Source organism: Opisthocomus hoazin, chromosome 1 (assembly GCF_030867145.1).
Source record: "Opisthocomus hoazin isolate bOpiHoa1 chromosome 1, bOpiHoa1.hap1, whole genome shotgun sequence".
Taxonomy (NCBI): domain Eukaryota; kingdom Metazoa; phylum Chordata; class Aves; order Opisthocomiformes; family Opisthocomidae; genus Opisthocomus; species Opisthocomus hoazin.
In genome coordinates, this window is record NC_134414.1 from 17,646,313 (window position 1) to 17,659,526 (window position 13,214).

The window sequence follows — 13,214 nt, forward strand, 5'->3', positions numbered from 1 at the left end:
TACAGGGTAATGGCTATAAGGGATTCTAAATATTGCAAATCTTTTTGCAGGCATAAAAAGACAGACTTTGCAAATCCACGTTAAGAGGATTTTTCTGTGAGGTCTGGTCAGTGTTTGGCAAACAATATAGTGAGGAAGAGAATAATTTCAGAAAAGCGGGAAGGTTAAAGACACCCAAGAAGTGCATCTTTGGTCAAAGGTTTTACAGTACCTCGTACCTTTCTTTTCTTCCTCTGAACTTTAGCTATATCTGATCTTTGCCAGGAACATAAAATTCACAGACAATAATCCTATAATGAGTCACAGTTCCAGGTTGCACACTTCTTTGACTAACACATGCAATTATCCATCTGGTCCCTCAACATAGGTGAACAGAAGTTTCCAACATTACACCATATTGTTTCTTAACCGCAAAGGACAAAACTTCACCCTCTCTGCTCTTCAAACTTGTAAAATACAGCTTTCCCATTCAGCCCACCATTTAAAACCATCCCCCAGATCTTCCATATCTTTCTCCCCAACTTCCATCCTTCTGTTGGCTGACTTCAGCAAATCCAATATTACTTGTTTTATACTGGTCCAGAATGTTTCAGAACTGGTATTTGTGTGTTGGCTGTAGACAAACAAGATTCTTTCTCACTTCAGACTTAGTAGGAGGCATCTCCTGCTATAAACTGTCAAGAAAAGCAGACAAAACCTTCACTTTACCTGACTCCTTCCCACTAATCCAGTGTCACAATAGGTCTCATGAGGATTTCTATTCTGAGATCAAATTCTTTTCTGACATAAGTCTCTTTAATATAAATGCATGAATTCACCTCTCACAGCAGCCCTGGTATTATGCTAAAGAGTAGCCAACCTAGTGCACTGATTACAGCTTACAATAAATTTAAAGTTCACTTCTGTTTACTGCACTACACTGCATCGCAGGGACATCAGGATGAGTGAGGGGTCAAGGTAGCAAGCAGCAGCTGAGTATTGTTTGGTATAAACATGGGAATATAACACAAGTATAAAATGATAATAACTTCTGTGATACAAAAGAAGCTTCACCAGTTTTAGGGCCAAGTATAACAGTTCTGTTAGCCATTTCTTTGGGGTATGTCAGGAGATCTTTGTGGTGTGGTGGCAGTCAAGAAACATAGCTCAGAAATATTGTCTGAAGTGGAACGGCCATTCAGCCCAAGCAGATGGCCACTGAATCACAGAATCACAGAATATTAGGGGTTGGAAGGGACCTCTGTGGGTCACCTACTCCAACCCCCTGGCCGAAGCAGGGTCACCTACAGTAGGCTGTAGAGGACCTTGTCCAGGCGAGTCTTGAATATCTCCAGAGAAGGAGACTCCACAACCTCCCTGGGCAACCTGTTCCAGGGCTCCATGATCAGTGATCCTTTCTAGGTATTGTCTTCCGGAAATGATTAAGTGTCCTTGTACTTTTCCATGAAAATAAAAACAGTTCTTGTCTCTTCCCGCAATAATGGTGACACACAGAAACATCTTTGATTTTACAGATAACCTGATTCTATGCTAAGGACATTCAGAGAACATTGACAGCTCTCATTTCCACTGAATCCTGAGACAGTAGAACATACATTGCTATCCCCTATGCTGGTCAAAACAAAGTATGAGAGTACATGATGAATCACTGCATTGATAAATGAAGGTTGGAGGGTTGAGGAATTCTAACTAGATTTAATATACAACTTGCAGGCAAAGAGAAAGCTGATTTTGACTTGTCTTTTAAATGTATTATGGTACTCATAATTTAATGACATGCCAGGATCCCTGGCTTGCATTAAATGGAGAAAATCGTTCTAGAAGCTATACATCTAATTCCTTGTTGGAAGTAGGGATTCAATGAAGTGTTTTTCCTACATACAGGAGAACTACTGGGGAGCAAGGAATTCTAACATCTTAGCATCATAGAGTATTAAGGAAATTCAAAGTGTAGAAGTCCACAGGTAGTAATTTGCCTTCACCCTCAAAAATAATTCTTATCTTGATGTTCTGTTTTTTATCTACAGGTCACAGAGGCATAAAATTACTGTTTTCTTCTTTTAAAATGGGGAAAACATGCCATAAGGTACTAAAATAGAATGATTTTCTCAAAATCAAACTACAGGACAGAGGCAAAAACTGGTATAGAAATATATGTTTCTACGTCCCACAGGACTTCCATGCCCCTTCACGTCACTTCTCACCTTAGGAAAAAGATGTTACTTCTATCAGATGCCAAACCTGGAAGCTGTGGAAGTTACTCTTAAAGTTTACTGATATCAAAACAATCCCAAGAGGGAAATGAATACTCCCACTAGAACAGCATTTTTCAATATTATAAGTAGGGATGTCCTTTCTCCTGGAGATAAACTTGTGGTGAGACGAAGGGAGCTTTTTAAACGTGAATATGGTATCTTCAATCTAGATTTGTTTATGTAAGACAGGAATGGATCCAGGATTATTTTTTCCTTTTGATAGCACATATTGTTTATGTCAAATAAATCTTTTGAAGACTTTCATCAATCTGAAGTTCATTTTTAGCTCATACTGAATGAGAATTTATGTCATAAGGTGCTAGGCTAGGATTGGATTTTGTTCCTGTTTTTCAGGCTGGATTGATATCTGCCTGCCTTTAAGTGGACTTGTTCTTGCACAGGCTTTATAATGCTGTTGCAAATATTGTCACCATTCATAGTAATGTAATAATGATTCTTTGGTAAATTTCAAGTAGCACTCCCAGCCTCATTCTGCCTCACTCTGACTAAATGATTCATACTTACATCTAAAAATTTAGAGTTAATTGCTTTTACCATATGGCCTAAGAAAAGTGGGGAAAAAAACCCACCAAACTTCAAGTCCCTGTCAGTAGAATGTTGTTCTTGAAGAAGTAATATTACCAATTCCTTCCCTTTCTCTCTCACGACCTTAAAAATAAACTTGCAAATGCTACTAAAGACTTTGTTCAGTAATTTACATAGCTTTGTTTTAGGTTTAAGGATAGAGGAGCATTTTTTTGCATTCCAAACTTAATACTCAGAATCAAGCATGCAGGATTCCCTCTGTGTCAGAGGTTAAGAGGATCAGAAGGAAACAAATTATGGCAATAGTCAATAGCAGGTCCCCAGAGTTACCATTGTCATAATTCTCTTTAAGATTTCCCACTAAGAAATAAAAGTATATAATACTGTGTGGCAGAAGAGCCCAAATCCAGCACTTCCAGAAATTGTCACGCTCACTGTCTTCACACTCGGTAGCCGATCAGCAGGTTCAAAGCCAACTTGCACATGCCAGACACACTGGATGTGTATGTGGTGCACTTTTGCACCATGACTGTTGGCAGACTTGTTGTTTTTGGAAGTCCTGGACTTGTAGCAAGTCCTCTTGAATTCATCTGTACATGTAGAATCATAGAATCATAGAATCATAGAAAGTTTTGGGTTGGAAGGGACCCCTAGAGGTCATCTAGTCAAACCCCCCTGCAGCAAGCAGGGACACCACTAACTAGATCAGGTTGCTCAGAGCCATGTCCAGCCTGGGCTTGAATGTTTCCAGGGATGGTGCCTCCACTACCTCTCTGGGCAACACGTTCCAGTGTTTTACCATCCTCATTGTAAAGAATTTCTTCCTTATATCTAGCCTAAACCTACCCTGTTTTAGTTTAAAACCGTTACCCCTCATCCTGTCACTGTTGTCTCTACTAAAAAGATTGTCCCCATCTTTCCTATAGGCTCCCTTTAAGTACAGAAAGGCTGCAATCAGGTCTCCCCGCAGCCTTCTCTTCTCCAGGCTGAACAAGCCCAACTCTCTCAGCCTGTCCTCATAGGAGAGGTGCTCCGGCCCCTCGGATCATTTTTGTAGCCCTCCTTTGGACCCGCTCCAACAGTTCCATGTCCTTCTTGTGCTGAGGGCTCCAGAGTTGAACGCAGTACTCCAGGTGAGGTCTCACCAGAGCAGAGTAGAGGGGCAGAATCACCTCTCTCGACCTGCTGGCCACGCTTCTCTTGATGCAGCCCAGGATGCGGTTGGCCCCCGGGCTGCCAGCGCACATTGCCAGCTCATGTCCAGCCTTTCATCTATCAGTACCCCCAAGTCCCTCTCAGCAGAGCTGCTCTCAATCCTTTCATCCCCCAGCCTGTACTGATACCGGGGATTACCCCGACCCAGGTGTAGGACCTTGCACTTGGCCGTGTTGAACCTCATGAAGTTCACACAGGCCCACCTCTCCAGCTTGTCCAGGTCCCTCTGGATGGCATCCCGTCCTTCTGGTGTCTCAACCGTAGCACTCAGCTTGGTGTCATCAGTAAACTTGCTGAGGGTACGCTCGATGTCGCTGTCCATGTCATTGATGAATATATTGAACAGCACCGGTCCCAGTACGGACCCCTGAGGGACTCCACTCGTCACTGGTCTCCATCCGGACATTGAGCCATTGACTACTACCCTTTGGCTGCGACCATCCAACCAATTCCTTATCCCCCGAACGGTCCACCCATCAAATCCATGGCTCTCCAATTTAGAGAGAAGGATGTTGTGGGGGACAGTGTCAAAGGCTTTACAAAAATCCAGATAGATGACATCCATTGGTTTTCCCTGTACACTGACCATATCTGTGGAGCAGGGTTAGGAGATCCTAGATTAGTGTGACAGCTACAGAAAAACTGCCTAAACAAAGTTTGGAACAGAGAAAAATTACTTGAGAGAAAGTCCAGTTATAAAATAGCTTTACAACGGCAAGTAAAAACAGTGGTACTGTAGTACTGCAGCCCTGAAAATCCGTATGAACACCTGCCAAAAACATATCACCTTTTCAGGCAAACATTCTGCTTCAAAGCATTTGTCTCATCTAACATATTTGTGGATTCTTCATGTATTATCCTCCATACTAACACAAAAGAAGTCACATGTGTCTTCTGCTTTTCAAGTTGCTTCAGATTCTCAACAGCCTTGATCAACTCACAGACTGGTGACAATTTACCTGCTGTTATGTCTTTAATACTTATTAGAAGAATGTCCACTTACTTCACAGTGTCTCCATCCAGCAAGCTGAGGTAGGGTGTGATACAGACACTTGGAAAAAAGGGTCACTGGATGGCTGAGGAAAAAACAGATCTTACTTTTGTCTTAATTTAACACTTGTAGTAGCTCAACTCCTCCTCCATCTAATAATGTAGCATCTGATATACTATGATGACAAAAATTTAACATGGAATTTGCAATGTGGCCAACACTGAAATCACAGGAGGAGATGTTCAGCTCTTTTTTGTTAATTTTTTCATCATCTAGTCATGCTGCCGTGATTTCATTAAGAGTAAATACCATTATCTAACTTTTAAATGGAGAAACAAAAGGTTGCAGAATAGCTTTTCCCCTTCACTCACTACTTGTGAAACCAATACCTCACCTATTGTGGATCTTCTGTTCTCTTGTTTGATTACACCTCAATCAGATGACTCTTGTGTTCATAATTAACTTGAATTTAAGAATTTGGAAAAATCTTTGAAATCACCAGAAGTGTCACTTTTGTTGTCTAACTTTAGCTATTGAACAGTTAGGATTATGTTTGAGATAACAGATGAGGCTCTGATCAATCAGTAGTGAAAAGCCTCTGGAGTATAACTCACCACGAATAATGAATCATTATAGATAATGAATCACTATCCAAAGCACTGTTTTAGGTGTTAGAAATGCTCTAACGTGTTAGGACTTCAAGTGTGAAGAAAATGATGTGGAACTGGATATGCAGCTAAGCAGGCACACTGTGCTTGCTCTGTGCCATAAAGAACAAACCAACAGTGGTGGGAAAGCACGTCCACATTTGTATATAGCATTGATATATACAAATATATCATATATATACAAATATATGCATCAGACCTTTTTAGTAGAGTCATGGATGTGTGTTGACGTGACTTACAGACCTGGACTTGTTCCTACACGCAGGCTCCAAACTCATCACCATTTCCTTATACTCTATTTCTATTCTCAAATTATCAGTACCCACAGCTTCTATATTTCATGAGCACTATCGTTTAATAACCAAATGAAAGGAAAAGTTATTATCTTGTCTCCTAAATCTCTGCATCTGACCAGAATAGATTTATATGGGACATTCTAAAGGTAGAGTGGCTTGAATGGTTGATAGGCATTTCTAGAAAGTATCTGATGGAGAGAATTTCATGATACTCCTCGGCATTTTAATCCTTAATAATTACCCTGTAATAATTAGAAGATATTTGACACAGTTACAGACCTGCATCATGACATGAACCTGTGGGTCTGAAGGCACAGCTCAGAACAGTGATGCATGGTAAAGAGAAATAGTGTGGAAAGGAATTGAAATTACTGCAGAAGTAAAATATTTCAAAAGAGCACATCAATTTGTGCCAACCAAAAATAGAAAAAATAACCTATGCATTGCTATTCAAGACACTGCTGAAAAACTAGGAGCTCAGATCCACGGAAAAGGTATTTCAAAATTCAGGCATTACTTTTGTTTCCACCTTAGCCCTTTCCTGAAATAAACATATGCTTTGTAGATCTAATTAAATTCTTCTTTGCATTAAATTTAAAAAGAAATAAAATTGCTTCCAATATTTTTTTCAAATCATTTTTATTTCCAATGAAACTTGTGAAGAATTCCCAACAAATTCAATAGTCTTGTCCCAAATAATGTACTGCTGAAAACTGACTTTTATAATCTCTTGTAAATGTAAATATAAAACTACAAGTCATATTTTCTTCAAATTCAAAGTTAATAAACCCACAGTAATGTCTATCATCACAGTCATCAGTGACCTATCAGAACTTCTGTTTCAGCTCAGATAAATGAGAAGTTTAATGATGGTATTTCTGAAATTAAGTAGGATTTTTTTTCTTAGTGGTGCTAAGATTTACCAGCAGCATTTAACAGATTATTTCCAAAAGTGAGGAGAAATCTTATCTTTGAACTCACTTGAATAAAGTTACTCATAGGAGTTGAATATGAACAGGGTTATAATAAACAAGGAAACTATATTCCCATAGATGTCTGCTGAGACCCAAATAAAAATGGATTAGAATGACTGTAAGATTTAACACTTATGCATATTACATTAAACTCATATTAATGTCAGAGACACTTCTGCTGTTGCTCTCTTTTTAAAAAAGCTGTGGATCATTTGAAAAGATGAACAATGTGCATATGTTAGTTAGTTTTTATGGTGGTTTTCATGAGTTTTCTAGAAGACTCACACAATTTTATTCTTTCACATCCTCATTCGGACATAATTCTTTCCTTCATTTCTTTCTCACACAAGTCACAGAGGAGAAATAGGTATAGATATATTTTTATTTCAGATGTAAAATTCATACCTTACTTGTAAGTTATGCAAGGAAAATAAGAAGCTTCATTAAACAGAACTACAAGTTGTCAGAGAAGAGCAATGTGCAGTTTGGGAGTACTTTCCTTTGAAATCATTAAATCTACACAGCTAAAGTAATTTTATCTCCTTGAAAAACTCCTCTTACTACCTCATACTGATGAAGAAAAAAGAGAGGTTTCATAAATTGTGTTTCCTAATGACCCAGAGAACAAGAAGCTTCTTCTGTACTTGCTATGTTATATACATTTACTTTCTGTAGCATACATGAAAACAAATATAAAAAAAAATATTTAAATGCAATTTAAAGGAAATTTTCTAAATACATGATTTTCAGAATAATCTCATAGCAACTAAATAAGACAACTTTCATAGTTTATAATGTCTTCATTTTTTTCTCAGAAATATACACTATGAAAAAATCCGTTTACCAGCTCTATATAACAGAACTGGTTTTCTTGCATGACAATAAAGCAAAAGCATTTTTGTCACTGATTTTAGTGGAAGTAGGGCTGAAGGGCAAATAAGCAATAACAGGCAACAAGCATGGTACTCTTATGGTACCAAATAAAGTGTACCTGCACTCTCATTCATAAAACAGCTGTTGCTGAGTAGTATTGCACTGTACCAGCATAAAGTATTCCTACTGTGGACATGTGTTGTAACCGGCAATGAGTAATCACAGAATCACAGAATGTTCGGGGTTGGAAGGGACCTCTGTGGGTCATCTAGTCCAACTCCCCTGCCGAAGCAGGGTCACCTAGAGCAAAACACGAATGAAACCCTTGCCTAGCCATGGTGGTTGTTTTGCAGGCAGCAATCATGACATAATTATATTGCATGCAGAAGGAGGACAAGCATATAAGGAGTTTACACTTAAACCTGAACCCAAAACAACAAGAGTTACAAAATCTCCAGAACGTCACTCAAGGAAAAGTATAATTTTGAATATCAAAGCTAAGTATGCAACTGGAAATAAAATATGAGAGCTAATAAATGGGAAAAAAGAAGAAACTATTATTATTATTTTTACTACTTCTAATATATGCAAATAAGTATCAAAGTTTAACAAACCAAAAAATGTAGCTAAGGATGTGAAAGGAATATCATACGTGGCAGGGCAAAAAAACAGTAAGTTTTATCAGTGTGTCAGAGACAGAAATATCTTATTTATTCTTCATATTTAGAATTGAACAAATAGATTGAGGTACTTGTGTCAGATAAGAATGACAAGTTCTTTTAACTTTCTAATTGAAAAGTATGTAAAATGACTTCTAATAGGAAGCAAACTATAAATTAGACACATAGCGTCGTAGGACAGAAGAGTCCTCAAACTGAACCTACAGGACACTAAAATATGAAATCAGTCCAGCAAGAAAGTAATTTAAGATTAACAATGAGCGAGCTATCAAGCTTCTGTGGTGATACAGGAGGCTGAACAAAAGAGCTGGTATGATCCACACCCATCTTACGAACAGCAAACATCTATAAAAACAAAAATATATACATGATTGGAGTGCTGAAGAAAAAGACATCAGTCTGTTTTTCTTGGTAAGGAAAAAAAGGTGATTTAATGTATTTCTTGCATGGGGGACAATGATAAAGGACAATTTTGCAAGAATAAACAGGTATTGTAGAGACTATGCCTCAGAGATGAATCCACACACACTCAAAACAAAGTATTTTTTGTCAGATGAAATAATCCATGAAGCAAACTGATAAGGGAAAAATGATTGTCTCTTTCTGATATATTCAAATAAATAGTGCATACCATTCTATATTGGACTGTATGTTGGCTTCGTGAAGGTAACTGTGTTAATATGTTCAATGAAAGTCAGAGATTTCATAGAATCCTAGATTCATAGAATGGTAAGGATTGGAAGGGACCTTAAAGATCATCTGGTTCCAACCCCCCTGCCATGAGCAAGGACATCTTCCACCATACCAGGTCGCTCAGAGGTCCTTCCAACCTGGCCTTGAACACTTCCAGGGAAGGGGCAGCCACAGCTTCTCTCAGCAACCTGTGCCAGTGTTTCACCACCCTCATGGTGAAGAATTTCTTCCTAATATCTAATCTAATTCTGCCCTCTTTTAGTTTAGAGCCATTCTCCCTTGTCCTATCACTACACACCCTTGTGAAAAGTCCCTCTCCATCCTTCCTGTAGGCCCCCTTCAGGTACTGGAAGGCAGGTCTAAGGTCACCCTGGAGTCTTCTCTTCTCCAGGCTGAACAGCCCCAACTCCCTCAGCCTGTCCTCATAGGAGAGGTACTCCAGCCCCTCAGATTATCTTTGTGGCCCTCCTCTGGACCCTCTCCAATAGCTCCATGTCCTTCTTGTGCTGAGGGCTCCAGAGCTGGACGCAGGACTCCAGGCGGGGTCTCACAAGAGCGAAGTAAAGGGGCACAATCCCCCCCCTCGACCTGCTGGCCACATTTCTGTTGATGCAGACCAGGATACAGTTGGCTTGCTGGGCTGCAAGCACAGATTGCTGGCTCTTGTTGAGCTTCTCATCCACCAGTACCCCCAAGTCCTTCTCCTCAGCGCTGCTCTCAAGCCACTCTCCGTCCAGCCTGTACTTGTGTTTGGTATTGCCCGGACCCATGTGCAGGACCTTGCACTTCGCCTTGTTGAACTTCATGCGGTTCACGCAGGCCCACCTCTCCAGCCTGTCAAGGTCCCTCTGAATGGCACCCCTTCCCTCCAGCGTGTCATCCACACCACACAGCTTGGTGTCGTCAGCAAACTTGCTGAGGATATACTCAGTCCTACTGTCCATGTCGCTGACAAAGATATTAAACAGCTCTGGCCCCAGTACCGACCCCTGAGGCACACCACTCATCACTGGTCTCCACCTGGACATCGAGCCATTGACTGCAACTCTTTGATTGCGTCCATTGAGCCAGTTCCTTATCCAACGAGTGGTCCATCTGTCAAATCCATGTCCTTCCAATTTAGACACAAGGACATCACGTGGGACAGTGTCGAATGCCTTGCACAAGTCCAGGTAGATGATGTCTGTTGCCCGCCCTTTGTCCACCAATGCTGTAACCCCATTCTAGAAGGATATCAAGTTGGTCAGGCACGATTTGCCCTTGGTGAAGCCATGTTGGCTGTCCCCAGTCGTCTCCTTGTTATCCATGTGCCTTAGCACAGTTTCGAGGAGGATCTGCTCCATCATGTTGCCAGGCACAGAGGTGGGACTGACTGGCCTGTAGTTCCTCAGGTCTTCCTTTTTTTCCCTTTTTAAAAATGGGGGTGATATTGCCTGTTCTCCAGTCAGTGTGGACCTCCCCAGACCACCATGACCTCTCAAATATGATGGAGAGTGGTTTGGCAACTTCATCTGCCAGTTCCCTCGGGACCCACGCATGCATCTCATCAGGCCCCATGGACTTGTGCATCTTCAGCTTGCTTAGGCAGTCTTGAACCTGGTCTTCTCTGACAGTGGGCGTTTCTTCATTCTCCCAGTCCCTGCCTTTGCCTTCTGCAACTTGGGTGGTGTGGCTGGAGCACTTGCTGTTGAAGATTGAGGCAAAACAGTCGTTCAGCATCTCAGCTTTCTCCACGTCCTGGGTAACCAGGTCTCCAGCTTCCTTCCAGAGAGGGCCAACATTTTCCCTAGTCTGCCTTCTATCACTGACATACCTATAGAAGGCTTTCTTGTTCCCTTTGACATCCCTGACCAGATTTAATTCAGTCAAGACTTTAGCTCTCCTAACTTGCTCCCTGGCTACTTGGACGATTTCTCTGTATTCCTCCCAAGCTACCTGTCTTTTTTCCATCCTCTGTAAGCCTCCTTTTCCTGCTTGAGTTTGGCCAGGAGCTCCTTGTTCATCCACGTAGGCCTCCTGGCATTTCTGCTTGACTTCCTCTTGGTCAGGATGCATCTCTCCTGAGCTTGGAGGAGGTGACATTCTGGAGATGAGAGAAATCTTCTCACCTCCAACTACAAATCTGGGAACTTTCTGAATCTCTGTAAAGTACTAGAATTTGGAGCATCTTTTTTGGAAGTTTGAGTACAACTGCAGGAATTCACAGTCTGATTTTAGCTGGCTGAAGAAAGGCTATGGCTTTAGCCGTGGTTGGTTGCCATGTCTGTCTTTGTTGTATCTCAAATTGGACACCCTGAAACACTGAGGAAAAGGTGATTTTTTTGATCCAACTTCACAGAGTTACTTCAAGTGAAAGTTAAAAACTGATGGCAGAAATTTGAATTTGAATGTGTGCTATGAAGTACTTTTCCCCATTTAAACTACCACAACATCCAACTGCATTTGTATCTGAGGTTAGATTTTAAAGCAACTCAAATAAATACAAAATATTCTTTTAAAAAATATCAGCATATAACAGTAACGTTTTCTTTTATGATGCCCTTCAAGCTTCTTCTGGAATACCTGAAACCGTCTAGTTTTCATCTCACAATCAAACATTTTATAACGAGTTATTTTTTTGATTTTCTTCCCCCTGAAGTACCCACTGTCACATTTAGACAAATGTATGTCTGTACCTGAAAGCTCAATGGACGCACAACGACTGATGAGTGCTTGGGCTAAAAAGAAAATTGAATGAGTGCAAACACTATCTATTCCATGTGTTCCCTCAGTATGACTGCAAATGACACAGTTTTCTCATAGAACTGTGTGGAACAGCGAGGTATGGTGAAAAGCCCTTCCATTCCCGCGAGCAGACATGTAATGCTGTGAGTCAGAAGCAGTTGTACCATTAATACATACTTCTTACACAATTAGTTTTCCAACCTAAAAAATATTGCAGCAGAAGAGGTCTCCAAAACTTTGGTCACCTAAATTTACCCAAGACACAGTGGTGCTGAAATCCACCACCTGATGTACATATCACTTAGTGAGCTCCTGAACTGTAGTTTCATTGCAGGAAAATCAGGAAGTGCTAGAATTCGCTAAATTCATCCAGGTTTGGAAGCTGTTATTTTCTTTTACCTAGCGAGTGTAAGTGTTCAGGAGTGAAGCATAGACTGCTAAAGAAGCTCTAGAGAGAATATTTCAAGTGATTTACCTGATCTCAATAAAAACTTAGCCTCCCTTGTGGATGAAAGAGACACATTTCATGTAGCAAACCATTTAGTAAGGATTCCCTACAGAAAGTGAGGTATATCAAGTATATAGGAACCTTAATTATGGTTATATTTTATTGCTACTGATTATTAAGTGTTTAAACTACCAGATAACAGAATCTATATTCTCAGCAGTGGAAGAGTGCTAACAGTAGTTTTACCAAATATTTCAGCCCTGTTCCAACAATTTCTTGGAGGAAAGTTAATGGTCATAATCCAAGTAAAGCCCGCCTGAGAAAATCCCAAGCTGTGCTTGAAATACCTAATGTGCAGCTGGAGGACGCAGGAATGTATGAATGCAAGGCTGAAAACTCTCGTGGAAGAAATGTCTTCAGAGGACAACTACAAGTGTACAGTAAGTGTAACTGCACACAGTGTTATCCAGCAATGTTTCGTCCACACATAGTGTTCACAGTTTGCTTACGAAGGATGCTAAAATCCAGTTGAAACAAAATACCATTCTTCTGAAATGAAATTACTATTAAATTAATTATTTGTATTCCTTAGTAATGCATTAAAGTCTGAAATAAAAATAAAGTTGAATCCCTCAAAGAACTGGCTTAAATACAATGTCATATTTGATGATTATGGTTTTTGCAGTGTTTTTTTTTAGAGGGTATCTTTATAATTCTAAAAGTCTATTTTTTTTCTTCTAATATGATATATAACAATGACATGTAACCTAAGCATGGTGTGTCTACCAGAAAACAATATTAGAACTATCTTTAAGATTTTTATGACAGTTTAACTGATGTTTCACCCTTGC

The 13,214-nt window shown here is 40.1% G+C and overlaps 1 protein-coding gene across 5 annotated transcripts in view; it reads left to right on the top strand.

Moving 5' to 3' along the window:
* The window catches only part of CNTN5 (contactin 5), a 745,090-nt gene that overhangs the window by 586,535 nt on the left and 145,341 nt on the right, over positions 1 to 13,214 (top strand). For all 5 annotated transcript variants that reach the window (XM_075417787.1, XM_075417816.1, XM_075417827.1 and 2 more), the window contains exon 10: positions 12,622 to 12,803. In XM_075417787.1, the coding sequence (XP_075273902.1) occupies positions 12,622 to 12,803 (182 nt within the window). The remainder of the gene's footprint in view (positions 1 to 12,621; positions 12,804 to 13,214) is intronic.